General features: G+C 41.8%; 2 protein-coding genes across 2 annotated transcripts; one reads left to right on the plus strand and one right to left on the minus strand.

The window, feature by feature from the left end:
* On the plus strand, positions 1-26,586 carry LOC128733412 (phenoloxidase-activating factor 2-like). The gene is made up of 4 exons (XM_053826985.1): positions 1-288; positions 13,558-13,682; positions 25,100-25,714; positions 25,777-26,586. The coding sequence occupies exons 1-4, from the start codon at positions 121-123 to the stop codon at positions 26,378-26,380; spliced, it is 1,512 nt and encodes a 503-aa protein (XP_053682960.1). The 5' UTR covers positions 1-120; the 3' UTR covers positions 26,381-26,586.
* On the minus strand, positions 13,766-15,721 carry LOC128733422 (mitochondrial import inner membrane translocase subunit TIM44). Its single transcript, XM_053826996.1, has 3 exons — positions 15,570-15,721; positions 15,345-15,455; positions 13,766-15,236 (listed from the first exon to the last, which is right to left on the minus strand). The coding sequence occupies exons 1-3, from the start codon at positions 15,570-15,572 to the stop codon at positions 14,037-14,039; spliced, it is 1,314 nt and encodes a 437-aa protein (XP_053682971.1). The 5' UTR covers positions 15,573-15,721; the 3' UTR covers positions 13,766-14,036.
* Positions 26,587-27,820: the final 1,234 nt, after the last annotated feature.

The following is a 27,820-nucleotide window of genomic DNA, read 5'->3' on the forward strand; positions in this document are numbered from 1 at the left end:
CTTGCTTGCTAGCTAGGCTAGCTAGGTAAATAAAAAAAACTCGAACACGCGACTTACGTCGCGGAAGACGTTACAGTGACAGTGTCAGTAACAACAACAACAACAGTACACAGTGTAGGCATGGAAACCCAATTAGTGCAACTATTTGTGCTGGTGCAAGTGATCTGCTTGCTGGGGCCAGTTCATGGCCAACTGGATGGCAGCTTCTGGTGGATGAACGCCAACCTGATCAAGAAAGCGGAAGAGTACCGTGAGGAAAAGGATGTGAAAGCGATCGTGGTGAATAATGTGAGTGAAATTTCTTACGTTGGCCAGTCCAATTAAACATGTTGGGAGCTTTGGGGAGACATCTACTAGTCAATGGGCCAGTGCCAGCTATAACATAGAATTGATAATTGAAATGTTATTGACTGCGTTCAAGTGTAAAGTGCATCTGACGGTAAATTGTGAAAAAGATCATGGCTCTGTGATTTAAGTTAGCGATAAGAACTGTTTGTTTGATTCAACCGGGGATCTTTTCAATGTTGGGATGTTTTTCTACGCGTTTCTCGGAAGAAAAGATCACTGGTTTGCAATACAGCATGATTTGGGTCTGATAAACCCTCATCGTTTGTTTTTTAGACGACAAAAAATAAAGTTTTGGTTTGGTATTGGTATCTAAAGCCACTAGCGTACCCAGACATAGACAAAAAATGGGGCACCTGACAGTTTAGAACAATGTTTGACCTGAAAAAAACGGAGTAATCGAAGGATGGCGAATCTTTTATTGATGATCACAGAAATACCGGCCGGTTAGGTTAAAAATACCGGACTTTCGTGTGCAATTGGTTTTGAAATAAAAGCTGAAATCGGACTAGAAATTGGACTTGGAACTGAACTAGAAACTAGAGTTGAAATTGGGAATAGTCCATTTTGCCCAAATCACCCTCATATACATAGATAACCTAATTAAAGCGATTAAAACTAACTCAAAGGTAAAAACAGTTGAAAGCAATTAATTGATTGGATGCGGAGTTATTGAGCAGAATTGATTTTTATGTGTACTTTTTAAATAAATTATTATATCTCGCAACTAGCAAAAGATAGATACTTACTATATTCAGCAAAGTTGCTCATTCTGGTGTGTTATATAATTTTTCTGAAGAAAAAAAATTTTTTGGACGTATTCAAAGAAATAAAAGTTTGTATCACCCTGATAGATGAATATAGGGTCACCTAGATAGTTTGAAAAGATGCGCTGTATTTCATTGATAAACTTTTTCAAAGACATCATCGTTGAAAAATTACGATTTTTTACGCAATAGCAAATAACGTGTTTTTGTAGATTTCTAGGAGATAATCAGGCAAAACGAACCGATTGTGGATTCATCACTGTACTAAATCGATGACAATCAACTCTTCTGATGTCTTTCGAGTAAATTGGTACTATTCAAGGTCATTCCCCTGTTTTTAAATTAGTTTTAATCGCTCTAATTAGGTTTTACTATGTATTTGGGGGTGAATTGGGCAAAATGGACTATACGTGCATTTCGCACAGTATGGAATGGATGGGATTTGATTCTTCTGATGTTTTGACAAAATTTGGAAGCTATTTGAGTTCATTTCACGGGCGGCAAATAAGTTTTTATACTGTTTAATTAGCTTTTAACATGATTTTTGGATAAAATAGGGCAAAATGGACCACTTCCCGAAGTCTGCTAGGGATGAAACCATCACCAATGGATTTCCTGCATTTTTTTACATAAGAAAAAGTATCTTGAAAGATTCCAAACCAGCGGCTTCCAATTCTTGGGATTACGAGCTCGTTTTTGCCCATTGTGCATTGGCTTTAGTTGCCGCGTATCTCTGTTACTCTGAGTATTTCTAATCTAAACCAGACGATGGCGTCCGTAGAAATGCTCTTTTACTCCGTTCTGGTTTCTCCATTGATAGCCCCAACCCCATACTTCATGCCTAGCATTGAGGTCACCGGTGTGTTCACGAACAGTGGCCACTATGAGGTTATGAGGGCCCTTCGATGTGTTGACCTCGACCTCAATGGGCTTAATGACTTTAAGTTTGAAGCATTAGACTGTCCTTAAAAGGATGGTTTGTGGTAATGGATGATAAGACTAGCTGGAAGCGATTTGTTGTACCTTATAATTTTGTCCACTGTTGAACTGTGCAGTGCCCCTTTCTATAACTGAACTGTTCCGGGATAATTATGCTGTTCTCCTCGATGTGTTCCATCAGCCGTCTTAATATGAGCCTTTCCAATAGTTTGCTTACTGCTGACAATAGTGTAATGGGTCTATAGTTTGTCGATAGAGTGGGGTCTTTCCTAGGTTTTAAGTTGAAGACGACCTTCCCGGTCTTCCACCTATTCGGAAAGTATTCAAGTTGCAAGTATCTCGTGAAGATGGTCGTAAGGAACCCGTGTACCTACCTGCAACTCCAACTGGGCGACAGTCTACCCTAGCATGTTCTCTTGAGGGCCTCTCGAGGTGTGCCAGGGCAAGCTTGCTGGCGATGGCGTTGGCCTTCTCTAAGGGAGTCACGAGTTTGCCTCCACCATCATCCTTCAGGGCTGGAATTGCTTTCGGTTTCTGCTTCAAAATTTTTGCCACCTTCATGAATGGCTTTGAATGGTCACCCATTTGACCTTGGTCGGCAGAGAACTGCTCGTTACGGATTGTTCCAACCCGGTCAGCAATGATACGGTTGAGAACGCCGACTTAATGGTTCTTTTGTAGGCTGGAACTGCCGTCTGTTGGTGTTTCGATGTTGAATTATTCGACGGATGTAGGCATCAATCGTGGAGAATTTGCGCCTCACCGGAACCCAGCGGATGTATGTCTTTTTTGCGGTATGTACGGCTTCCTTAGCCTCCCAGTTGGCTTCGAGGTGTGACGTTGGCCTAATAAGCCAGTCGTCGTATGTTCGAATCTCGGCTGGGAGAGGCTGTTAGAGTCAATAGGGTCGGAGCAACAGGCCTTGCAATTGTCCTGTTCTCTAACCGCTGGCTGCGATGTCTGTCGTATAAAAACAGAAGGTCAAGTTTCGATAACGGAATGTAGCACCTAGGCTTTGCTTTGATTCAGGGCTTCCTCGAACGGCTGCAGTTGGTTGTCTATGGTTTCGACGGATGACAGATCCGGTTCATTGAGCAGGTGTGAATTCACCAATCGGCTGAATGCGACCCAGTTTACACGATGGTAAACTCCACCGAGTATTGGGCTCAACTCAAGTTCGCACACCACTGGGTTGTGTTTGGGGCGCAGTTCTTGATCAGTGATCGGTTTGGACAGGGCCATATCCGATATGAAAGATTTAGGGTGGAAGTAATACCAACTGGTGAGAGAAAGGTCGGTTCGTCTGGGAAGTGTACAGTACATATACCTGAGCTGATCTGCCAGGAGATTATCATTCTTGTTGCATTTATGGTTCCTCGAGGATACAGCGTATGGCGTATGAGGTTACCGATAACCACAAAACCGGTATTGGTATTAGTGAGTTTTTGAAGATGTTCGGTGACAGGTTGGATCTTGGATATGCCGTTACTATCAACACATTGGTGAGCAAACAGAGAAAACCTTGCGAAAGGCTTTCAGACTAATAAGTCTGACATCAACGCAACTCAAGTTGAAAGAGAAAATCACGGATAACTATATCCGCAATGAATTTTAAAAGAACTCGCCGTTACATGTAAATCAACATGCATACCAAAACGGGGCACCCGTGTACCTACCCACTGCACTGCGTTATGACGTTAATTAAGAAATCGCTCAAATATCAAGAGACGTCTTTTTGTGTTTTCCTAGATATAGAAAGTTCGAGGCTTTGGATAACGCGTCCTTCGCTTCAATTTTTACGGCTCTCTTTCAAAACGGAATCGACTTCAATTAGCTATATTCAAGCAATACTTTCAAGTAGAGAAATCAAAGTATCATTGGGAGATACATCTGTCACGTTTTCTGCGATAAAAGGAAATCCACCAGGAATTGTCTCACCTTTGCTCTGGTCACTGGTGGCCGCCGTATTCCTTCACAAGCTATCGCAGCTTGGTTACGAGACTATTGCAACTAAGAGCTATAAACACCATAACATGGATATCATAACGTGGTATGATGTTTACAAGAGGGGCTTAATATGAACCCCACAAAAGCAGTCGTTATACCATTCACTACGCAATGAAATCAAACTTCTCGGAATAATTCTGAATAAAAAACTGAACTTGGTTATCCACCAAGATTATGCTGTTATCTCGTTGGAATTAAATACAAGGTTGCCTTTGGCAACTTTTTTAATGAAAATATTACGGGAAGGGTGGAAAGGAAGGGGGGGGTAATAGGTAACTATGTTTAATAAGTTGTCGTTGTGACTCCTATCTTTTGTCCAATACTGGAAGGTGCATGGGTCGAACCAAGCTGTAATCAGAGATTATAACCGGATTTAAACCCACCACACCTGCCAGGGCGTGTCGCTCACTGGTACCCGTGTACCTTTGAACCACAGAGGCGCTGGACAAAAGAAGTCTGCACAACCCCCCTTATCAACCATAGCGACATGGGTTGGTCTATTTTTAGATACAAAATGTGCCTCTTCCTCCACCTACTGTAGAAACCACCGACCGAGAAACGCGGACTAACACGCTTTCGGACGAACAGCGTCACACGCAGTACCTTGTAAGTCGTAAGGACCTGCATAGTGTCGTCGTCCTGAAAGTAAAAACACGTTAGACAAAAACTTCTCGGTCGGTGGTTTCTACAGTAGGTGGAGGAAGAGGCACATTTTGTATCTAAAAATAGACCAACCCATGTCGCTATGGTTGATAAGGGGGGTTGTGCAGACTTCTTTTTTCCAGCGCCTCTGTGGTTCAAAGGTACACGGGTACCAGTGAGCGACACGCCCTGGCAGGTGTGGTGGGTTTAAATCCGGTTATAATCTCTGATTACAGCTTGGTTCGACCCATGCGCCTTCCAGTATTGGACAAAAGATAGTAGTCACAACGACAACTTATTAAGCATAGTTACCTATTAACCCCCCCCCCCCCTTCCTTTCCACCCTTCCCCTTCATTCCCGGAAAAAAAAGCCTTCTTCATTACTTTCCCTTACCGTCCCTTCATCAATTGTAGAATCATCGTTTCAAAAAAATATTAATAAAAATCAGAGGGGTTGTGTACAAGACACGACCGCATATAGGTGACGCAGGACTACGTAAGTCTCTTTGGAGTGATAGTAGCATGTATTCATGCTTGTAATCATTCGATTCTTCATGTATACATGTTATATGCAACATATATACATGCCAGATCTGTTGTATGTAACATTTATCAAAGTAGTAACATTGCATACGTTCAATTCTCAAAAGATTGTGCATTTGAAAACAATTTAACAAAATCAAGAACACAAACTATTACTTTGCTGCTACCTTACTGAAATTAAAGATTGTTTTTATTATCCATGGTTTCCCACGTTGAAAGGATTTTACCAATTCAATCCTATTTTATCAACAGCACATCTTTTCACTACACTTCTAATGAAACGGCAAGCATGCGTATTCTACAGAGCCGTATTATAACCGAACACTACAGCTGTAGCACATTTTTCCAACACAGATATCAAATTCGCCGAGGTTTAATCGTCACGCAGTAAAGAATTTGCGATCTGTTGGGACAACGAACTTGTGTCATTTTTTCTGGCACACTTCCCTAACACAGACATCAGATTGGACTAGGTTTAATCGCGTTCGTAAGAAATCTGTTGGCACGAGGGGGCTTTGTTACTCTCTCTGGTGTACTTCCCAAGCAAGGACATCAAAATGGTCTAGGTTGAACCGCGGTGTTAAGAAATCTTGTTGAAAGGAGGAGACTTTGTCACTTGTTTTGGCTTACTTCCCAAGCACATATATCAAATTGGTATAGGTTTAGATCATCGTAAAGAATCTTCCAACCAATCACGAAGCAAGAATTCTGGTAAAACAAAGGTTCATTATTTTCAATTTTTCAATAGTTCAGCATCAAGAATCCATACTTTTCTTCATTTGGGTCAATTCTTAGAAGATTTTCCGATCGATTGGTGTAAGAATATTGAAAATCGATCAGAAAACCGCTGAGCTATTAGCGCTCAAAACCTTTCATTTTTCGTGACGCTCGCATTTTTTGATTTTTTGGAATGACACGCTATCTCAAAACTTGCCGTAAGACGTAGTCCTACGTCAAAACATGTTGAGCAAAGAGAGTGCCCCCAAAATACGCACGCAACGCATCACTCGCTCCAGTGCAGCTCTATTTCGGACACGTCGCTTTGTACGGAAAACCTCGCTCGTGCACCACCTGCCATAGCTGTTCGCACTCGACTGAATCGTATGCTGCCCGGGAATCTACTAAAATATGATGGGTTGTACTCCCGATACATCTGGATGACCTGCCGAAGAGTAAAAATTTGATCCGTAGTAGCACGGGCATCCATAAAGCCCACCTGGTACTACCCTACGAACTCTCCTGCCACCGGTGATAGACGACGCAACAAAATCTGGGAGAGCACCCTGTTGGTAGCTTTGACCAGCGTTATGCTCTGGTAATTACAGCAATCTATCTGAGATGGCACAAACCACACCCTCAATCTACTCGTCCGGCAACCCTCTCAAACTCCTGAAACCATCCAGTGATGTGTCGTTGCTGGAGGTTCTTGGCCATTCCTGCAGAGTTCCGCCGGGAGTTGCTCCTTTCCGGTTCTAGCTCTTCTCGATCTCTGTCCCACCTCTGCCACTTTCGCCACTATTATGGCGCGTAAAAAGCTGGAAAGTCTTTGTTAATGCCGTTTACGCCCAATACTACTCTCTATGCTCTCTGGTCAGTTATGAACAACTGAAAATCGCGTATCGTATGCACTTACTGTTCAATAAGCGTTAAACATGTACAAGGGTTAGACAAAATGATCGGGACAGGCAAAATTTTGATGAAATTCAAACGGCCATAACTTTTACAAAATTGAACATTTTTAGATGAAACCAATTGCATTCGGCGGGCGTTTATATCCATCCAAGGCGTTTTATATCTCTGATACATCAATGGCTACTGATTCGGTGATAGCATTGATATAGTTCTGATCATTGCCCACTTTGCACCAAATCATTTCATCGTAATTATCACTAATGGCATAAATGAATGAATCATCATCGTAGAAAGCTTCTGGATCTTCTGATTGCTCAGAATGCAATACGAACGATTTTTTATTATCGTCGCCGACTGCATGAACTCTAGTTTCTTGGTTGATGTTCCGAATGGTGTGGATCCTCGACAACTTAGGGCTGTTGATTTTGATGTTCAGCAGAAATTATTATTTTCCGTTTTCGTGAATCTGGTACTTCATCATCATGCTTCTTATAGATTGAACTACATTTCTTAGCATAATGTCCTAAGTAATTGCAAATACGACACTTAACATTCCTAGCCGAGCATTGTTCTTCTGACTTGTGCATTTTATAACCACACCTGCCACAACCACCTGTAATGCGACTCTGTGACTGGTGCAAGCTCTGGACTTTCACGATTCCCTACATTGGGCCATGGCTCTTGGAACAGACTTGGAACTCAACTGCTCTTTGGTGATCCTCCGTCATAGGACACTAAACGCGCCCTTGGCGTGGTGGAAGTTCACCTGAATGCAGCGAAAGCTACTCATTTTGTGGTAGATTTACCGTTGTCGGCATGATCCAATAATAGATCGAACCTTGGGGTAGGCTCTGGTTGCTGCAGGCAACAGGCCACAAATGTTCGACCCACACTTAACGGCGGATTGATCTTGCTATGATTGCTATTCTACCGGTGGTTGCTGCGTACGCCTCTTATGAAATTTTCAGGGTGTTCGCAGAGTTTCTATACTTGGATGGTGGCGGAGCACTCCCAGCAGGGAGTTCCGCTCGTACGCGCTACTCGACGATCTCGGTTGTTAACTTTTGGTCAACCTCCATCAGCAGTTTAACGGTGTTTCCAAACACATTTACCCTTATTCTGCGAGGCGAGTGACGTGACTATGTTGCAGTCACCGCGAATCAGGTGACAATTGTCACCTAGGTGACTCGCCTTGTCACTTAGGTGACCAGGGTTTCTTACCTAGGTGACACGAGTGTCACTTAGGTGACTCGACTCGCCGTGGCGAGTCACCCAAGTGACAATTGTCGTATTGAGTCATGTGACTCGCAGAATAAGGGCAATTGTGACGACGTATTGATCATGCTTGCGTTGAAAAGCCGTCGTTCTGGTTCTGAGGGAATCGTAAATTTCTCTCGTCCGTGGTGCCGACACTGTCCTGAAAGTACCCTATGAAGGTATGAGCCTTCGACAGGTCCTTCGTGTCATAGGCCCGCAGTTTTCCTCCTTTCCACGGGACGAGAGTAGATGCCGTTTGCTCCAGCCATTTGACCGTGTTCCAGTAGCCGTTCTTGAGTTGGCTGCACCGGAACTTGGGCTATGTTTGAGATCACCTGGCCAGCTATGTGATCCAGAAGAACGGTGCGAACAGTCTGCGGCTGATCCGTAGTGCCCAGGAAAGCGGGATAATCAGCCGTAGTAATAGCAACGCTCAAAGCTTTCACTATTTTCTTGTATTTATGCGTACCCCGAGACTGTATTTGGTGTCAAAGGACCTACACAAGCTCGGTTGTATGGTCTCTTTTTAGTGAGACTTTTATTGCTGATATTCAGCCGAATGGACAGGCTGGTAGGCCGGCAGAGTTTCTGCGCCTCATCCATTGAATAGCCCCTGCTACGACATTACTTCTGCCGCCGTAGTCGCGAGTTGGAGAGTCGCTTGACCACATCGCCGGAGGTCTCAGGTAGCATCGCCGGATCGGGATGATTATCCGTTCAAATCTCCCCAATCCAATTTCGCATCACTTGTTTACTATTTTTACGGAGTCACACACGGTATACACTACACCGACCATAAAGTTGTCTTCGACAGAGTTGACCACCATATTCTATTTACCAAACTCGATCGTCGGGGTGTGCCCCCAAACTAACAACTTGGGAAATAGCAACCTCACGGCATCGCACCAAAACGTTCGAGGATTACGGACAAAACCCATAGTTACCCGCCAGTACAGCTATAGTACAGCTACTATCCAGCAAATTAATAAAATCCCTAACGAGAATGGACCCTGTTTGGATCTTTGCTTCACTACCGTTCGCAGTCTTGCTGCAGAATGTACGTTGGCAACGGCTCCTCTCGCTCCTCCATCATCCACCGTTATCCACAGTGCCGATTTCAAATCTTATCCTAAGAACTTTAACGAGTATCGAATGAGACGTTCAGCGTAGATTGAAATGTAACCCCAAGTCGTTCTGGACATTTGTCAGTGCTCAGCGAAAAAACGACGGTCTTCCGTCAGCCATGCTTGGAAACGACACCGCTACTAATATGGATATTGTGACACATTATTTGGATAGTTGTCGGTAGCGTGTAACTGCCACAGAGAGAGAAAGTGTCAGGAGTCGGTTGACAGCTTCTCGCGTGAATGGGATGAGTGAGTCAGTTCGTGTTAGATCGTGAACCGCTGGACATCATAGTTATGATTTGTCAACTGTTCTCGCGGAAATTCTCCAGTGTTGACGAACTGTTTGCCACAGAAGTATCGACTGCACTAGACAGCGTTCCCAATCTCGGTGACTCTCTCAAAAACCTGACTATCTGAAGTTAAAAAGCTCTACGTCCGGTAGACCGGATGGCATACCTACAATCTTTTTGAAGAACTGTATTGATGGCTTGATAGATCCGTCGTCTATTTAGCTTATGAATTAGCTTGGGTGCATTTCCTTCTGCTTGGAAATCCGCTTACAATTTTACCAGTTCATAAGAAGGGTAATAAAAGAAACCTGGACAATTACAGAGGGATCTCCGTCTTATGTGCATTATTAAAACTCTTCGAGCTCGTTGTCATCGTGCCAATTTCCTCCTTTGTCCAGCAATACAAAGCCGGATTCACGCCCAAGCGCTCACGTCACTCACTTCCTAGACAGTAGACTGCTTCGAAGCCCGTTCTCAGACAGACGTCATCTACATGGACCTCTCTGCTGCCTTTGACAGAAGCTGAATCGTCAAATCGCCGTCGCTACACTGGACAAACTCGGCAGTGGAGGGCCGCTGCTCCAGTACAGAGCGTTTAAATCGAATCTATCGAATCGTCTTGTTAATGTATCTATCGACGGGTCCCTTTCGCAGACTTTCACCGCTTTTTCCGAAATCCCGCAAGGTAGCCAACTTGGGACAATGGTTTTTCTTATTTTCTTTAACGTCATCATAATGTTCAAAGGTCCTCGGCTTGCGAGCAGTTTGCATCGAAGATCTCGGGTTACTACTCGACTCCAAATTGACCTTCAAAGTTCAAACAATACGGTTCCATCGTTGACGAAAAAGCTTGCAAGAATTTGGCATTCATCATGCGTATCCCGTAAAAATCCGTCAAAATTTCAGTGATATAACGCGTGCAGTAATAAAATGGGCTTTTTTCGGATGGTGATAAAAAATACTAAGACAGCTAGTTGAGTTTGATCAATTGCCCATGAAAGGTAATTATATTAGCTTTCTTGCAAAAAAAAATCTACTCCCTTCCGAGCGGCCTTCCGGCAGATAACTGAAACATTCGCTATGGCGGACAAAAACATGCGTGTAGGTATATCTTTGAGTTCTTTCTTCGTTTTATTTATCAATTCCTCCTCAGTTTTCGTTTGTCTCTCGACTTCTCCATTGGCTTGAGGCCAATATGGAGCAGTATGATTTAATTTAATATTTCTCGACCGACAATAATCTTCAAACTCTGTGCTAATGAATTGACGACCACTTCTTTAGAACGGCTGTAGTAATCCACGATTACTAGCAAGTATTCGTTTGACTTACTAACCGACATCCTTCACAATTTTTCACTGTTCTTCTGGCCTCATCATCCATGCCAGGCCACCATACTCGATCACGTAACCGAGATATCATTAAAGTCTCTTCTGGATGGCCTTCGGGCGTAAGCTGTAGCGTCCTTGCTCGCAGACTTTGGGAAATAACGATTCTACATCCTCGTATGACGTACCCCTCGAGCAGAATGAGATCGTTTTGAAATGGCGTGTACTTCTTTACCCTACTCCTAATTGTTTCATTGCTCCAGTCAGCTGTTTCCAACGCATCTTTAACTAATAGTAGTTCAGGATCAGTATCCAAGGCGTTTTTTATCTCTGGCACATCAATGGCTATTCGATGATAGCATTGATATACATCTGATCATTGCCCACTTTGCACCAAATCATTTCATCGTAATTATCACTAATGGCATAAATGAATGAATCATCATCGTAGAAAGCTTCTGGATCTTCTGATTGCTCAGAATGCAATACGAACGATTTTTTATTATCGTCGCCGACTGCATGAACTCTAGTTTCTTGGTTGATGTTCCGAATGGCGTGGATCCTCGACAACTTAGGGCTGTTGATTTTGATGTTCAGCAGAAATTATTATTTTCCGTTTTCGTGAATCTGGTACTTCATCATCATGCTTCTTATAGATTGAACTACATTTCTTAGCATAATGTCCTAAGTAATTGCAAATACGACACTTAACATTCCTAGCCGAGCATTGTTCTTCTGACTTGTGCATTTTATAACCACACCTGCCACAACCACCTGTAATGCGACTCTGTGACTGGTGCAAGCTGTTTTCACTGGATATTTTATTTATGAATCTAGGATCTCGGTTATTACCCAGGGTGTTATCTGTACTAACTGCAGGTTGGCCAAGTTCACGAATCTGATATTGAATGATAGATAGATTGATTGATAGATGAGTGTTGACTAGTTTTGAGTGAGTTGGTCTAAGTTGATGGTAGGTTTTTCCAGGATCATTCTACGGAGTTCTAGTGGAGCAAGCATTACCTACTATTTTGTCGATTATGGCGGCATCGTCCAATGTTTCACCTGCGACTGGCTTTTCATTCCAAAATGAATGTCTTTCGAATGTATCATGACGCTTTGGAGCAAAGTAATCGTCAAGCTTACGGATGATCTGGTTGAAGTCGTCTTCACCATTTTCAGGATTGTCAATATCCGCCGTAATTGTCGTCCAGCCACAGCCAGGAAAATGCTTTTAAGCTTTTTTTTGCTCAATACTTGAGCAATATGTAATCAAACTGCTTTTTGTTGTCGACCCATTTCTGCTTAAGTTCCAACATGGCAACGTTGTCGCATTCGAACGGTGGAATCTTGAGAATTTGGTCATCCATTTCTGCGAAAATGATTAATCTATTTTGTATATTTAAGGATTTTTTTTGTAAATTAATGAAGTGCGTTATTTTATCATCTAGTTTTTCCTTTTGTGTTGAATAGCAACCTAAACATGTTTCTCTTGTTGCTATGCAACCAGCTGCATTGTTCGCTACATTATTTATTCGACGAAAACATGTCTTTCTTGTTGTTATGCAACACCTTTTTTCAAAATGATTTGATTTCAACTGGATACGAATGCGTCGTTTTGCCTGACCCGATCGGAATTTTTCGTCGCTTAGGCTCCTCACCTGAGGCTTTTTTTTTTGTAATTCCTGACCCAACAGAACTTTGTTCGTTGTTTAGGAAATTCTCGTTCGTAACGAGGAACTCTTACTTTTGCCTGACCCGACCGGATTTTCTCCATCGCTTCTCGTCGCCAGATGTGATAATTGATAAATCTTCTCTGAGCTCGCCAATTATAATAAGTTTATTTAATAATTCACAAGCACACAATTAATGTTGAACCGAATTCGATCGTTGCTAAGAAAAGATTGATTTGGTTTCTGCTGCAACACAGCAAGGCCTGCTAGCATCGATTCTGCAACATTCACCACAACTACCATGGAAAGACCTGATCGGACTACCAAGTTATGGACAGCGTTGTCGTAATCAATGGAGTCCCAATTACTGCACCTTAAGCACTTTAACTGGCTAACAACGCAAACTTAACCATTTCGTGACCTGTTTCGAATTTGATGCCAGCCGCAACTTGCTGAAATCCCGCTTCGGGACATTAGCTAGTAGTTTTAAAGAAGTCATTAGGGATTAGGATTAAGAAATCTGTTGACTTTTTTAACAAATAAACTAGTTCGAGTCTTACTTGATTAATCGTCGATTTTGAGTTTATGTCAAATTGGCATCGACGGAATCAGATAAATTTCACAACGCTTCAGATGCCCCACAAGGCAGTAATTTAGGGCCGTTGTGATCTATCATATTGAATATGTTTCTCTTTAACCAGTGAAACTATTTGTTTTACTTCAATGTTAGTGATTTCCTTTAGTTTATAAGCGTTCATGTAGACTATTTGATGAATTAGATTTGATTCGCCTCTTGAATCGACTTTATTAAAAAATTAAGCCAAGAGCACATGAGGTTAAGACTGCTCAACAACCAATTTAAAGCGAAATCTTAGTCATATTTATGTGTCATATATCATTTATCAGTTGATTCTCAATCATCATCAGCATGTATTGTGTAATGTAATCAGTTTTCAAAACCCTCATTAGCATTTCTTCTCTTGCTAATGTTTCCCGTACTGTAATTCCAGGAAACCGAATTTGACTCGATCCGCCTGCAAGACAATACCTTCACTGATGAGACCGATGACTCGCCGGACTGCATTTGTGTGCCGAGCAAACGGTGCAAAAGCACCGCCAGCGGTAAACAAGGAAGGTATGCATGCTTATTTTTGATTTGCTCTATTCAATCATATTTCGGATTATCCCAAACAAACAAACACACACACGAGCTGCTGATTTAAGTCGTTTATCTTGCTCGATAATCAACAAATGAAAAAAAAAATTCATTTATTCTCGGCTCTCTTTCTCTAAGACTAAGTGATTTAAAATTATAAGCTTACAGCTGAAGTACAACTTGCTTTCGTTTCGACTGAAATGACAAAAACCGTCGAACGAGTACTTCTATGACCAGCCTTTCCCTCCCGCTTGCAAAACGCGAGCCAACATAAGGAACAACTGCCCACGCTTTGCCGAACTCTCCCTTCCTCCTTTTTTGTCTATTCCACCACTAAACAAACTGTTCTGTACTACTAGCTTGCAGTTCCATCAGCCGCCAGGCTGACTTCGGGTTCAACTCGTTCGGATCCCGACAGAGAACCCACACATAATTACATCGCATCACCTTTTCCGGATCTCCTTCAACGACATTGTTTTTACTATCCCGCACGCACATGATCTGCTGCGTCTGGAAGGTAATAATCAACACCGGACCCTGCTCCATCACCTTACCCATGGCCAGATCTACGTTTTCGATGTCGAGAATCTTGGAATCGAGAAAGAAGCCCGCCTTCTGCGCCTGCGCAATCGGAGTAGCGATAACGTTGTACGTACTCTCGAAGCACCAGTCCTTCAGCACCTCCAAATCACCGCGTACCATCGCTTCCAGGATGTTCGGAATGAAGTCGTTCTCACAGTCTCGCAGAAACTGCTTCTGCTCGAAGTTTGGATCGATCTTACAGATCTCCGTAAGGGTTTCCGACAGTTCCGTCTTGGAAAACAAATTACCCATCACGTCGCTCACCTTATCCGTCAACAGGCGCGAAGCGCGAATCATCGGATTCTCGGACTCGTCGTACTTCATCTTCCACGTCAGAACCTTATTCACGTAGGCGTTGTTGTTCTTAAAGTTCTCCCAACTCTGGTAAAACTTACTGTCTTTGTGCAATTCAACACCCATCGCTTCCGTGTTAGCCTCAAACACCCGCGAAGCATCGGACAAATCAATTTCGACTCGCTTGCGCAGCTGCTGCGGCGCCCGGTAAACCCTTGCCGCAATTCCTTGACTATCAATCTCCTGCCGAACGGCTTTCGTCGCTTCGGAAATACCTTTAAACGCTCCACTCTTGCCCAGCTCTTGACTTTTCTCCGCAATCGTTTCGCCCATTCCTTTGGCCGTTTTCCCTAATTCTTCGGTAATTTTGCCCGCTTTGCGGGCAATATCCGTTTTAGACGCTTCATCCAACACTTCCGTCACCTTCCCCCGAATTTTATCGAGATTTTCCTTCAACACTTCACTGCTTTTCGAGGCTTCCGATTCGACGGTGTTGAACTTTTGCCGCGCTGCCTTTAGGGCATCCGATTCTTCCAGTTTTTGCGCTTCCTCGCGGAACTTTTTCAGATTATCCTTCATCTCTTTGTTTTTCTCCATTTCCGCTTTGATGTTGTCCAGCACTTGGGAGAAGAAACCCGGTCGTCGGGAGGAGTAACACTGCGAAGTTGAATTAAATTGAAAGTCAGAATTAGATGCTGATAAAAAAAACGCGAGGATGGGTCAAGGAGCGGTGATTACATCACCGCTCTCTGTAAAGTAACTTACTGCCGTGCATTGAAGGGACACATTCTGCCACCGAGAGTGGCCTCCTGACACTAGCGTTGGCGTTGTTGTTCGATGAAGATATACTAATCTTCCTGCTTTGCTTAGACGTTGCTGAAATAGGAAGAAATAAAAATACAAGCAATAAAATTCCGGTTCATTGCTTCTCCCGATGCTGCCACAAGGTCGGATGTTTTCTGCTTCCTTGAAGCGAAAATCGGAACTTACCATTGCTAAAACGTGCCCCAATAGGTTGATCCGGTTTTCGATTAACTAGTGAACGTTACTTATTTCGTAAAGTTGGTGGAATCTATCGATTAATGTTTCATTTTTGGTGAAAAACTTATTTAATTTAACTTTACACAACAATCGACCCGCATTAAGCAACACGGCACGGCGAACACTTGCACTGACATTGACGTCATTCTCGTTTTCGCTTCAGTGGAGAAACGTCAAAACGAGGAGAAACGCATGTTTGTGACGCAAAGTTGGCAATCGCTGGTTTGCGTTTCGATAGAAATAAAGAAAGCTGGGGTCGCATCACAGAACAGAAGTGGAAGTCCGAACGATTCGGTGATCAAAACTGGCATAACAGAGTCTTTTTTGTTTTTATTTTTTTTTTGGGAAAGTTTTCGCATAGAAGCGAATAACAGCAATATAAGCAGAACGCTCGCTGCCAATCGCATAGCAGATTTTACATGCTTTTGTGTGCATTCGTATGCGTTTGTGTATTTTCGTGGGAAAAAGTGACTCACTACCGCCAGGTTCGCTAGTAGGTATCTGTAGAAAGGAGCATGTACTTTAATGTACATGTGTATTAAAGTGGATTTGCATTGTTTTTCATTGTTGAACATACTAAAAAAATCAGAGGGGTTGTGTATAAGACACGACCGCATATTCAACGTAGCACTACGCAAAGTTAATGTAAAGGTGCGTTTAGAATGGGATATTTTGGCTACGTTGGGAATGCGATGTGTTGCTAGTTTTTGCTCAATGTTGCTTGTGTCGCCACCTGCACATTTGTGGTACGTCGCCATAGTTACTTGGAAACATCAGCAACTGTTAGGAACAATTGCATGCCACTAGTTGCCAATCTAGACACACCTTACTAAAAACATTTATGAAAAAATTGATTGCTAATGGAAATCATAATACCACAAACTATACAGACAACACGCGAACGATTTTTCCAGGTACCAGAAGGGACGTGAGAAAGTCACTCATGGTCCCTTCACTAGTACTCATTTATCTCACTATTTAGTTCATCAACAGGTCATTATAGCAACGCGAAACAAACATTTTTGGTAACCATGTGAAACAAAAACAGACTTTCTTACCAACTCAATAGTAATCTATAGTAATACTAGCTGACCCGACAAACTTCGTATTGCCACAAATTAACCTGTGTTGTACATAAATCATGAATCTCGGATGATCTTTGTCACTATCTCGAGTTTTGCAAGCCCCCCAGTGGGCGGCACTTGCGACGGCGGGTCACCGGCAACACTCGCGACCGTCTCGTCCTGAATGATCTAGTGTTACTATAGATAGTTTTTGTGGTCTTGTTATTGATTAATGTTTTATGGAACAGTCTCGAATTTCTCGAGTTGGATTAGTTTTTGAGTTTCGCAAAAATTTCTGTTTTATTTGTATGAGAGTCCATATCCCCCTACCACAGGGGTGAGAGGTCTCTAACTATCATAAAATAAATTCAAGACTCAAAAATCTCCTACATGCTAAATTTGGTTCCATTTGCTTAATTAGTACTCAAATTATAAGGAGATTTGTATTTCATTTGTATGGGAGCCCACCCTCTTAAAAGGGAAAGGGGTCGTAATACACCACAGAAAAAAAATTCTGCCATCTAAAACTCTCACATGCCAAATTTGGTTCCATTTGCTTGATTAGTTCTCGAATTATGAAATTTGTATTTTATTTGTGTAGAAGCCCCCCCTCTTGAAGTGTGGAAGGATCCTAATTCATCGTAGAAAATATTTTTGCCTCCAAAAACCTCCACATGCCGAATTTGGTTCTATTTGCTTGATTAGTTCTCGAGTTATGGGGAAATTTGTATTTCATTTGTATTGGAGCCCCCCCTCCTAATGTGGGAAGAGGTCCTAATTCATCACAGAAAAAATTCTTGCCTCCAAAAACACCTACACGCCAAATTTGGTTCCATTTGCTGGATTAGTTCTCGAGTTATGAGGAAATTTGTATTTCGTTTGTACTGGAGCCCCTCCTCTTAAAGTGGGGAGGGGTCCTAATTCACCATAGAAAATTTTCTTGCTCTCGAAAACCTTCACATGCCAAATTTGGTTGCATTTGCTTGATTAGTTCTCGAGTTATGAGGAAATTTGTATGGAAGCCCCCCCTCTTAAAGGGGAGAGGAGTTATAATTCCTCTTATAAAGAGGGGAGGGGTCTCAATTCACCATAGAATAAATTCTTGTCACCAAAAAAAACACCCACATGCCAAATATTGTTTTATTTGCTTGATTAGTTCTCGAGTTATGAGGAAATTTGTATTTCATTTGTACAGGAGCCCCCCCTCTTAGAGTGGGGAGGGGTCCTAATTCACCGTAGAAAATTTTCCTGCCCTCGAAAACCTTCACATGCCAAATTTGGTTCCATTTGCTTGATTAGTTCTCGAGTTATGAGGAAATTTGTATGGAAGCCCCCCTCTTAAAGGGGAGAGGAGTTACAATTCCCCTTATAAAGAGGGAGGGGTCTCAATTTACCATAGAATAAATTCTTGTCACCGAAAACACCCACATGCCAAATTTGGTTCTATTTGCTTGATTAGTTCTCGAGTTATGAGGAAATTTGTATTTCATTTGTATAGGAGCCCCCCCTCCTAAAGTGGGGAGAGGTTCTTATTCATCACAGAAAAAATTCTTGCCTCCAAAAACACCTACAAGCCAAATTTGGTTCCATTTGCTGGATTAGCTCTCGAGTTACAAGGAAATTTGTATTTCGTTTGTATAGGAGCCCCCCCCCCACTTAAAGTGGGGAGGGGTCCCAATTCATCATAGAAAAAAATTTTGTCTCCAAAAACACACACATGCCAAATTTGGTTGCATTTGCTTGATTAGTTCTCGAGTTATGAGGAAATTGGTATTTCATTTGTACAGGAGCCCCCCCTCTTAAAGTGAGGAGGGGTCCTAATTCAACATAGAAAATTTTCTTGCCCTCGAAAACTTTCACATGCCAAATTTGGTTCCATTTGCTTGATTAGTTCTCGAGTTATGAGGAAATTTGTATGGAAACCCCCCCTCTTAAAGGGGAGAGGAGTTATAATTCCCCTTATAAAGAGGGGAGGGGTCTCAAATTACCCTAGAATAAATTCTTGTCACCGAAAACACCCACATGCCAAATTTGGTCCTATTTGCTTGATTAGTTCTCGAGTTATGCAGAAATTTGTGTTTCATTTGTATGGGAGCCCCCCCTCTTAGTGGGGGGAGGGGTCTCTAACCATCACTAAAACCTTTCCTGGCCCCAAAAACCTCTACATGCAAATTTTCACGCCGATTGGTTCAGTAGTTTTTGATTCTATAAGGAACACAGGACAGACAGACAGACAGACAGACAGACAGACAGACGGACAGACAGAAATCCTTCTTTATAGGTATAGATAAATGCTTGAAGCAAAACAATTTTAAACTCGAAAAATTAGTCGCCCTTTCAAGCAAAATTACTAATAATTAAACACCGCATCACATTTTGGATCGTGTGGTGGACTCCCAGTGAAACTGCGTAACGAAAAAATTCAAATAATTTGAACAATAATTAAAATCGTTAAATTAATATACTCCATAGCTTTACATTGAAACCCGTTTCATTTCTGGCGTTTTAACGTATACTTAATACAAAGCTGGAATGGTTAAATCATCCAATATGGGAAGCTGGTCTTCTGTGAATTTCAACTGAACCGCAACCCAGTTATCGTGGGTTGTTCGTTTGCAATTATCCATCGTTTCACGTAGTAGGAACCAGCTGCGGATCAACTACATGTGCTCCCAAATGCTCCAAAAGTTCGGAACAAATTCAGGCACTTCGTACGGGTACGCAGCAAAGCCCGCGAACACCGAAATGGCGATCCGCTTTTATGTCCACTGGACATTGTCCAGCCCATCACTTCTATTTGCTTCACTGGAACAACTTGACGCAACTCTCAATCTTTTACCTTAAACCATTGTTGTACGACGCCCAGGTCATCAATAAGCATTACCAATGCTATTTACATGCAAGCCAATAAGCATTTAAGTAATCATAATTGCTACTTAAATGATACTTTGGCAAAATATGCGGCTGCTTTACTGCTAACCCTCTTATCACACTGACAATGCTTATTACCAGCTGATTAACGACAAGAAGATTTGATATAGAATTTAGCATGCCAATTTACAACAACTACGCACTCAAAAAGCTAATATACATGCTGCAACGTGTTGTATAAAAGCCAGATATGTAAATAAGCGATTGATTTACTGCTTACGAAAATGCTTATTGGTTACCTGGGTATTTTCTTTGAATAGTTCCACAAACATGACACCAAATTGTCATTCAAATTTTTCATTTCATTCAAATTATACCAGCTAGTATTTTTATGGATAATCACAAACTTCAAGAGTCAGCTAACACTCATCTACTTCCAACTCATCAACTTCCAGCTATCTATACCTATAAAGAAGGATTTCTGTCTGTCCGTCTGTCTGTCTGTCTGTCTGTCTGTCTGTCTGTCCTGTGTTCCTTATAGAATCAAAAACTACTGAACCAATCGGCGTGAAAATTTGCATGTAGAGGTTTTTGGGGCCAGGAAAGGTTTTAGTGATGGTTAGAGACCCCTCCCCCCACTAAGAGGGGGGGCTCCCATACAAATGAAACACAAATTTCTGCATAACTCGAGAACTAATCAAGCAAATAGGACCAAATTTGGCATGTGGGTGTTTTCGGTGACAAGAATTTATTCTAGGGTAATTTGAGACCCCTCCCCTCTTTATAAGGGGAATTATAACTCCTCTCCCCTTTAAGAGGGGGGGTTTCCATACAAATTTCCTCATAACTCGAGAACTAATCAAGCAAATGGAACCAAATTTGGCATGTGAAAGTTTTCGAGGGCAAGAAAATTTTCTATGTTGAATTAGGACCCCTCCTCACTTTAAGAGGGGGGGCTCCTGTACAAATGAAATACCAATTTCCTCATAACTCGAGAACTAATCAAGCAAATGCAACCAAATTTGGCATGTGTGTGTTTTTGGAGACAAAATTTTTTTCTATGATGAATTGGGACCCCTCCCCACTTTAAGTGGGGGGGGGGCTCCTATACAAACGAAATACAAATTTCCTTGTAACTCGAGAGCTAATCCAGCAAATGGAACCAAATTTGGCTTGTAGGTGTTTTTGGAGGCAAGAATTTTTTCTGTGATGAATAAGAACCTCTCCCCACTTTAGGAGGGGGGGCTCCTATACAAATGAAATACAAATTTCCTCATAACTCGAGAACTAATCAAGCAAATAGAACCAAATTTGGCATGTGGGTGTTTTCGGTGACAAGAATTTATTCTATGGTAAATTGAGACCCCTCCCTCTTTATAAGGGGAATTGTAACTCCTCTCCCCTTTAAGAGGGGGGCTTCCATACAAATTTCCTCATAACTCGAGAACTAATCAAGCAAATGGAACCAAATTTGGCATGTGAAGGTTTTCGAGGGCAGGAAAATTTTCTACGGTGAATTAGGACCCCTCCCCACTCTAAGAGGGGGGGCTCCTGTACAAATGAAATACAAATTTCCTCATAACTCGAGAACTAATCAAGCAAATAAAACAATATTTGGCATGTGGGTGTTTTTTTTGGTGACAAGAATTTATTCTATGGTGAATTGAGACCCCTCCCCTCTTTATAAGAGGAATTATAACTCCTCTCCCCTTTAAGAGGGGGGGCTTCCATACAAATTTCCTCATAACTCGAGAACTAATCAAGCAAATGCAACCAAATTTGGCATGTGAAGGTTTTCGAGAGCAAGAAAATTTTCTATGGTGAATTAGGACCCCTCCCCACTTTAAGAGGAGGGGCTCCAGTACAAACGAAATACAAATTTCCTCATAACTCGAGAACTAATCCAGCAAATGGAACCAAATTTGGCGTGTAGGTGTTTTTGGAGGCAAGAATTTTTTCTGTGATGAATTAGGACCTCTTCCCACATTAGGAGGGGGGGCTCCAATACAAATGAAATACAAATTTCCCCATAACTCGAGAACTAATCAAGCAAATAGAACCAAATTCGGCATGTGGAGGTTTTTGGAGGCAAAAATATTTTCTACGATGAATTAGGATCCTTCCACACTTCAAGAGGGGGGGCTTCTACACAAATAAAATACAAATTTCATAATTCGAGAACTAATCAAGCAAATGGAACCAAATTTGGCATGTGAGAGTTTTAGATGGCAGAATTTTTTTTCTGTGGTGTATTACGACCCCTTTCCCTTTTAAGAGGGTGGGCTCCCATACAAATGAAATACAAATCTCCTTATAATTTGAGTACTAATTAAGCAAATGGAACCAAATTTAGCATGTAGGAGATTTTTGAGTCTTGAATTTATTTTATGATAGTTAGAGACCTCTCACCCCTGTGGTAGGGGGATATGGACTCTCATACAAATAAAACAGAAATTTTTGCGAAACTCAAAAACTAATCCAACTCGAGAAATTCGAGACTGTTCCATAAAACATTAATCAATAACAAGACCACAAAAACTATCTATAGTAACACTAGATCATTCAGGACGAGACGGTCGCGAGTGTTGCCGGTGACCCGCCGTCGCAAGTGCCGCCCACTGGGGGGCTTGCAAAACTCGAGATAGTGACAAAGATCATCCGAGATTCATGATTTATGTACAACACAGGTTAATTTGTGGCAATACGAAGTTTGTCGGGTCAGCTAGTCTTTTATAAATATAAGCACGCAAGGAACCCGTAAAAATACAAGCTACAAGTTTAGTTCACTTATTTAACGAAATAGAAATTCAACATTATCGTCTATAGGGATGATCAAACCACAACTATAGTTTGTAATCAAAGCGTTCTCTTTAATTTATAAAAAATATCCAAGAAATCAAATTGATGGACTCACAATGAATATAATTATCACGAACATTTTACCTTTGTCGGTATTTTTCATTATAATACTTTGTCAGTTTATTTTGGATCCATTGATTGTAAAATTAACATGACAGTTTATTTGTCTTCTTCTTCTATGTCTGCATAGACGTTTAGGCAGCAGTCTTCACTGTACATAATTTCCTATCATTTGGAAACTTCACCGTATCAGCAGCTCAGACAATTTCAGTACAATAAACCAAAACTGCAACAGACAGATGATCGGATCATTCCCGGGAGTTATCTCGAGTCACATAGTACCAAAATTCAACATTCCCTTCCGAGAACTAATGAGACTAATCGGGGCATCGTACTCAAACGTATTCTGGAATTGCCGGTCTTCCGGAGTAGGTATGATCTGTGGCACCTGGCACCGCAATGCTTTGCTTCCAAGTTGTCTGCCAGACCTCGGGGAGCAAACATGGAAACACGGGAATCACCATAGCCCTCTTCCATCTAAACTAACTAGCGCCAGCGCCATTTGTAATGTAGTGATAATGATTATGTTATACAAAGCTGGAAAAAACCAACGTTTCCCTGTAGCATTGGGGTATTAACAATAAAACTGAAAAATGGCGAGAAAAACTAAATTCTTAGATTATCTATAATATATTTTTCATTGTTTACCTCGCCATTCCGCAATCACTACGACAACTTCGCATAAATGAACTAATGGAAAAATATTATGGGTAATCGAGTTGCTGAGTTTCACGTGTAAGTAAATTTATAAACCTCAAGCAGAGTAAAAGAAATAGGTAGCGTTTGAGAGCCACTCGATACGTGAGCTATGCAAGGGACGAGATTCACTCGCTTCAAATGAATTTGGTCCCTAAAATTTTATGCTTTTTGTTCTACGCGTGGTGTCTGTATAGCTTGTGATAATACTCTTCATTGACAGTTATGATGGTTCTGAAAAGAACCATTTTGAAAGTTTAAAATTGACTGAAACGATTGGATTGGCTGCTTTGTGCTGTAGAGAAAAAGCATAGTGTTAGCATTACAAAAGCATTACATTACATTACCTATTGCAGAACTTAGCATCGTGTAAATTATAAGCAATCTGCCCAGGTAACCAATAAGCATTAAAATAAGCAGTAAATAAGATGTTTATTAGCATCCCTGGCGTTTTATACTGCAGGTTGTTATTTATCAGCGTTTTGACTGCATAACTGTTGTAAATTGGCATCCACAATTCTATTTAAATTCTTGTTGGTAACTAGCTGCAAATAAGCATTGTCAGCACTATAACAGGGCTAGCAGTAAATTAGCCGCATATTTTGCCAAAATAGCATTTAAGTAGCATTTAAGGCAACTTAAATGCTTATTGGCTTGCTTTTAAATTGCATTGCAAATGCTTATTGGTTACCTGGGTGGCACATGCTAAACCGTTATTTAAAGCAGCGTGGGGTCGAAATCAGACATCATGATAATGCTGATAATTTAAGTTTTCTGTTTGACACTGTGGATTAAAGTAATGTATGTCTAATCATAAATGACATTATAAATCATTCGATTCTTCATGTATACATGCTATATGCAACATATATACATGCTACATGCGTTGTATGTAACATTTTTAAAAGTAGTAACATTGCATACGTTCAATTCTCAAAATATTGTGCATTTGAAAACAATTTAACAAAATCAAGAACATAAACTATTGCTTTCCTGCTACCTTACTGAAATTAAAGATTGTTTTTATGACCCATGGTTCCCCACGTTGAAGGGATTTTACCAATTCAATCCTATTTTATCAACAGCACATCTTTTCACTACACTTCTAATGAAACGGCAAGCATGCGTATTCATACAGAGTCGTATTATAACCGAACACTACAGCTGTAGCACATTTTTCCAACACAGATATCAAATTCGCCGAGGTTTAATCGTCTCGCAGTAAAGAATTTGCGATCTGTTGGGACAACCAACTTGTTTCATTTTTTCTGGCACGCTTTCCTAAGACAGACATTAAATTGGACTAGGTTTATTCGCGTTCGTAAGAAATCTGTTTGCACTAGGGGGCTTTGTCACTCTTTCTCGTACTTCCCAAGCAAGGACATCAAAATGGTCTAGGTTTAACCGCGGTGTTAAGAAATTTTGTTGAAGTGAGGCAACTTTGTCACTTGTTTTGGCGTACTTCCCAAGCACAGATATCAAATTGGTATAGGTTTAGATCATCGCAAAGAATCTTCCAACCAGTCACAAAGCGAGAATTCTGGTAAAACATAGGTTCATTATTTTCAATTTTTCAATAGTTCAACATCAAGGATCCATACTTTTCTTCATTTGGGTCAATTCTTAGAAGATTTACCGATCGATTGGTGTAAGAATATTGAAAATCGATCGGAAAACCGCTGAGCTATTAGCGTTCAAAACCTTTCATTTTTCGTGACGCTCGCATTTTTCGATTTTTTGGAATGACACCCTATCTCAAAACTTGCCGTAAGACATAGTCCTACGTCAAAAGGTAAACCGAAAATTCTGGAATTAGCGCCGAACTGTTAACCTGCTTAATCAATTACGTTCTAATCACAGAGTACTGCTCTCCGTTTTTAACATTTATGTACTACAACCTACAAACTATTTCCCATTTTCCCTCCACAGAGATGCATTGTGTGGCTCTGGAAACACTTGCTGTCGCCGCAACGCCATCATTCAACAATCACATTTGTTCGAGCATGTACTACCACCCTCTCCAACTCAACCAACCATTCGAACCACTGCTAGACCACTTCCAGCCACACCACTTAGACCACCAGCTGATCTGCAACCAGCTTTTTCATCCGAACCACTAGCCGATCCATCGCTGCTGTTGGAGATCACCGCTCTTCTGGACAAATTTAACAACCCCAACGGAAACGATCAGCTTGAACTGGAAGCAGAGTTTATTTTCGATATAACACCATCCAAGATTCCGACGACTCCAACAACAACAACGACCACTACCAGAACCACAACCACAACCACTACAGTTAAACCACCTCCTCCCAAAACAGGGAAGAAATGCGGCCAACGTCGAGCTGCTCTATCCAGCCGAATCCACTTTCTGGACGATTCGGAAAGCATAGAGCAACGCCTCAGTGGGCCCGTCGGCTTTGCCGAGTTTCCCTGGACGGTTTACGTCGAGGAACGTCTCGCCAATGGCAGTTTCTTGTACAAATGTGGAGGAGCACTGATCTCACCCGGTGCCGTCGTGACCGCAGGTCACTGCGTCGCTAAGTATGATGCTCAAATTGTGTAATTTTTAAAATTGGTAATCAATTTACGTAATTTTTTTACAGCGGCCGCAACACACCGCAACAGTTCCGCATCGTTGCCGGCGACTGGGATCGTCGCCATCGGCGGGAGAAACTCACCGATCAACAACGAACCGTTCAGCGAATCGTCCTTCATCCCGACTACTATTCCGGATCGCTTTTTAACGACATAGCCATTCTGTTGGTTGCCGATCGATTCAATGATTCACTCGCAAACGTTGCCAGTGTTTGTCTGCCTTCCCCGGACGAAGAGGACTCCTTCGACGGCGGAAGGAGTTGCATCCTAACAGGATGGGGTGCAAGTCCGGCTTCGCCGGATCGAGAAGAATCAATCCAGCAGTTTGTATCACTGTCGCCGCTGGCGACAGAACAATGCACGACAAGGTTAAAAACGTCTGTGCTCGGTAGACGGTTTCAAATGCATGAGAGTTTTCTGTGTGCCGGTGGTGTTCGGGGAGTGGATTCCTGCAAGGGATCCGGTGGAAGTCCACTGGTTTGCGAACGGAATGGAGCGTACTCGCTGGTGGGGTTGATGTCCTGGGGTGTTAGCTGTGGGCAGGGTGTTCCCAGCGTGTTTGCTGGGGTGACCCGGCAGGTGGGGTGGATTCGGGAGGTCGTTGGTTGGTAAGATAATGTATGTTTATTTGGGATAGTTAAGTTATTAAAATGAACACAATTTGGGCTAGGGAACTGAATATTATATATCACAATTTTATCGCCCATTTTGCAGTATCTTGCATAATTGTTTAAGCTTATCCTACCCCAAAAAAATTGAAGACGAAAATGCGTCTATTGTTTGTAAATATTTTTCACTTCAAAATTAAATTATGATTTCATGCTCCACATTTAATACTCATGCGAGAAATGTTTAAAATAAAACTAGTGAATAATTCAAACTTACTCGAAGAAAATTCTGGTGATAATTTAATATGTAACAAGCAATGTTGCGTCATCAACTTATATCACAAAGCTCAATAGAGTTTGATTCCGAAATTTCCGGAATCAGACTGAATGACTAGGGTGGAAGGACCTAGGAGTAATACTTACTATGAAGTCCCACATTTCTTCCAATATTGACCAGTCAAATCGTAGTCTTGGGTTCATATTTAAGATCGTCGGTGAATTCAATGACTTATTATGCTACAAAGCTCTCTATTCTTGTATTGTATGGTCGACAATGGAATTTGCAAACATCGTTTGGAACCCGCACGAATCTATCTGGGCCGCTAGACTAGAGAGCGAACAGCGAAAATTTGTTCGTTATGCGTATCGTCGTCTTTCCTGGAGGAATTAGAAATATTTAACGCCCTGCTGTCCACTTGACGTCGTTTCTCCAAACTCGAGTTGACGGCATTAAGTCCACTGCTAAAAAGTTAGTGAGTAAATGGTTAGCAAGTGACGCCCGAGCTTGCTTTGTATACAGAAAAATACGCCGCGAAACCAAATCCTTCGGGAGGAATATATTGGAAGAGTTGGATCGACTGCATCGTTTTCAGGAAACGCGAAAGTTCTACCAGAAAGCCACAATGTGTCGGGAGAAGAATAGCAGTATTCTGACGTACGATCGCGAGGTGACCGATAGATGGAAGCAGCACTTCTATGAACACTTGAATGGCGCCCAGGTGGAGAACCATGGAGACAGGGGAAAGCAATTTCGACGGTGCAACAAACGGGAAACAGGTGCTAGCCCCAACGATAGGCGAAGTTAAGGAGGCCATCATGCAGCTAAAGAATAATGAATTAGCTGGGAAAGATGACGTCAGAGCGGAGCTTATTAAAATGGGACCAGAAAAGCTGGCCGTTTGCATGTCTCAAATCATTTTCTGCCGAGTATCACCAATTGCGAACAGATTTGTGAGAACTTATCAAACCGGCTTCGTCGAAGGTCGGCCTACAATGGATCAAATATTTACACTGCGGCAGGTCCTCCAAAAGGGTCGTGAATACAGAGTTTCTACGCACCATATGTTTGTTGACTTCAATGTAGCATACAATACCATCGACCGGAAAAAGCTATGGAAAATCATGGATGAGTACAGCTTCCCTAGTGCTGTGTTCGGATTTCGGG

The sequence above is a fragment of the Sabethes cyaneus genome, chromosome 1 (assembly GCF_943734655.1).
Source record: "Sabethes cyaneus chromosome 1, idSabCyanKW18_F2, whole genome shotgun sequence".
Classification (NCBI taxonomy): Eukaryota; Metazoa; Arthropoda; class Insecta; order Diptera; family Culicidae; genus Sabethes; species Sabethes cyaneus.

Coding starts and splice junctions, on each gene's coding strand:
- LOC128733422 (XM_053826996.1), bottom strand. Junction 15,237..15,344: donor TGTCCCTTCAATGCACGGCA/GTAAGTTACTTT, acceptor TCAACTTCGCAG/TGTTACTCCTCCCGACGACC.
- LOC128733412 (XM_053826985.1), top strand. CDS start 121: ATGGAAACCCAATTAGTGCAACTATTTGTGCTGGTGCAAGTGATCTGC. Junction 13,683..25,099: donor GCCAGCGGTAAACAAGGAAG/GTATGCATGCTT, acceptor TTCCCTCCACAG/AGATGCATTGTGTGGCTCTG. Junction 25,715..25,776: donor GCAGGTCACTGCGTCGCTAA/GTATGATGCTCA, acceptor ATTTTTTTACAG/CGGCCGCAACACACCGCAAC.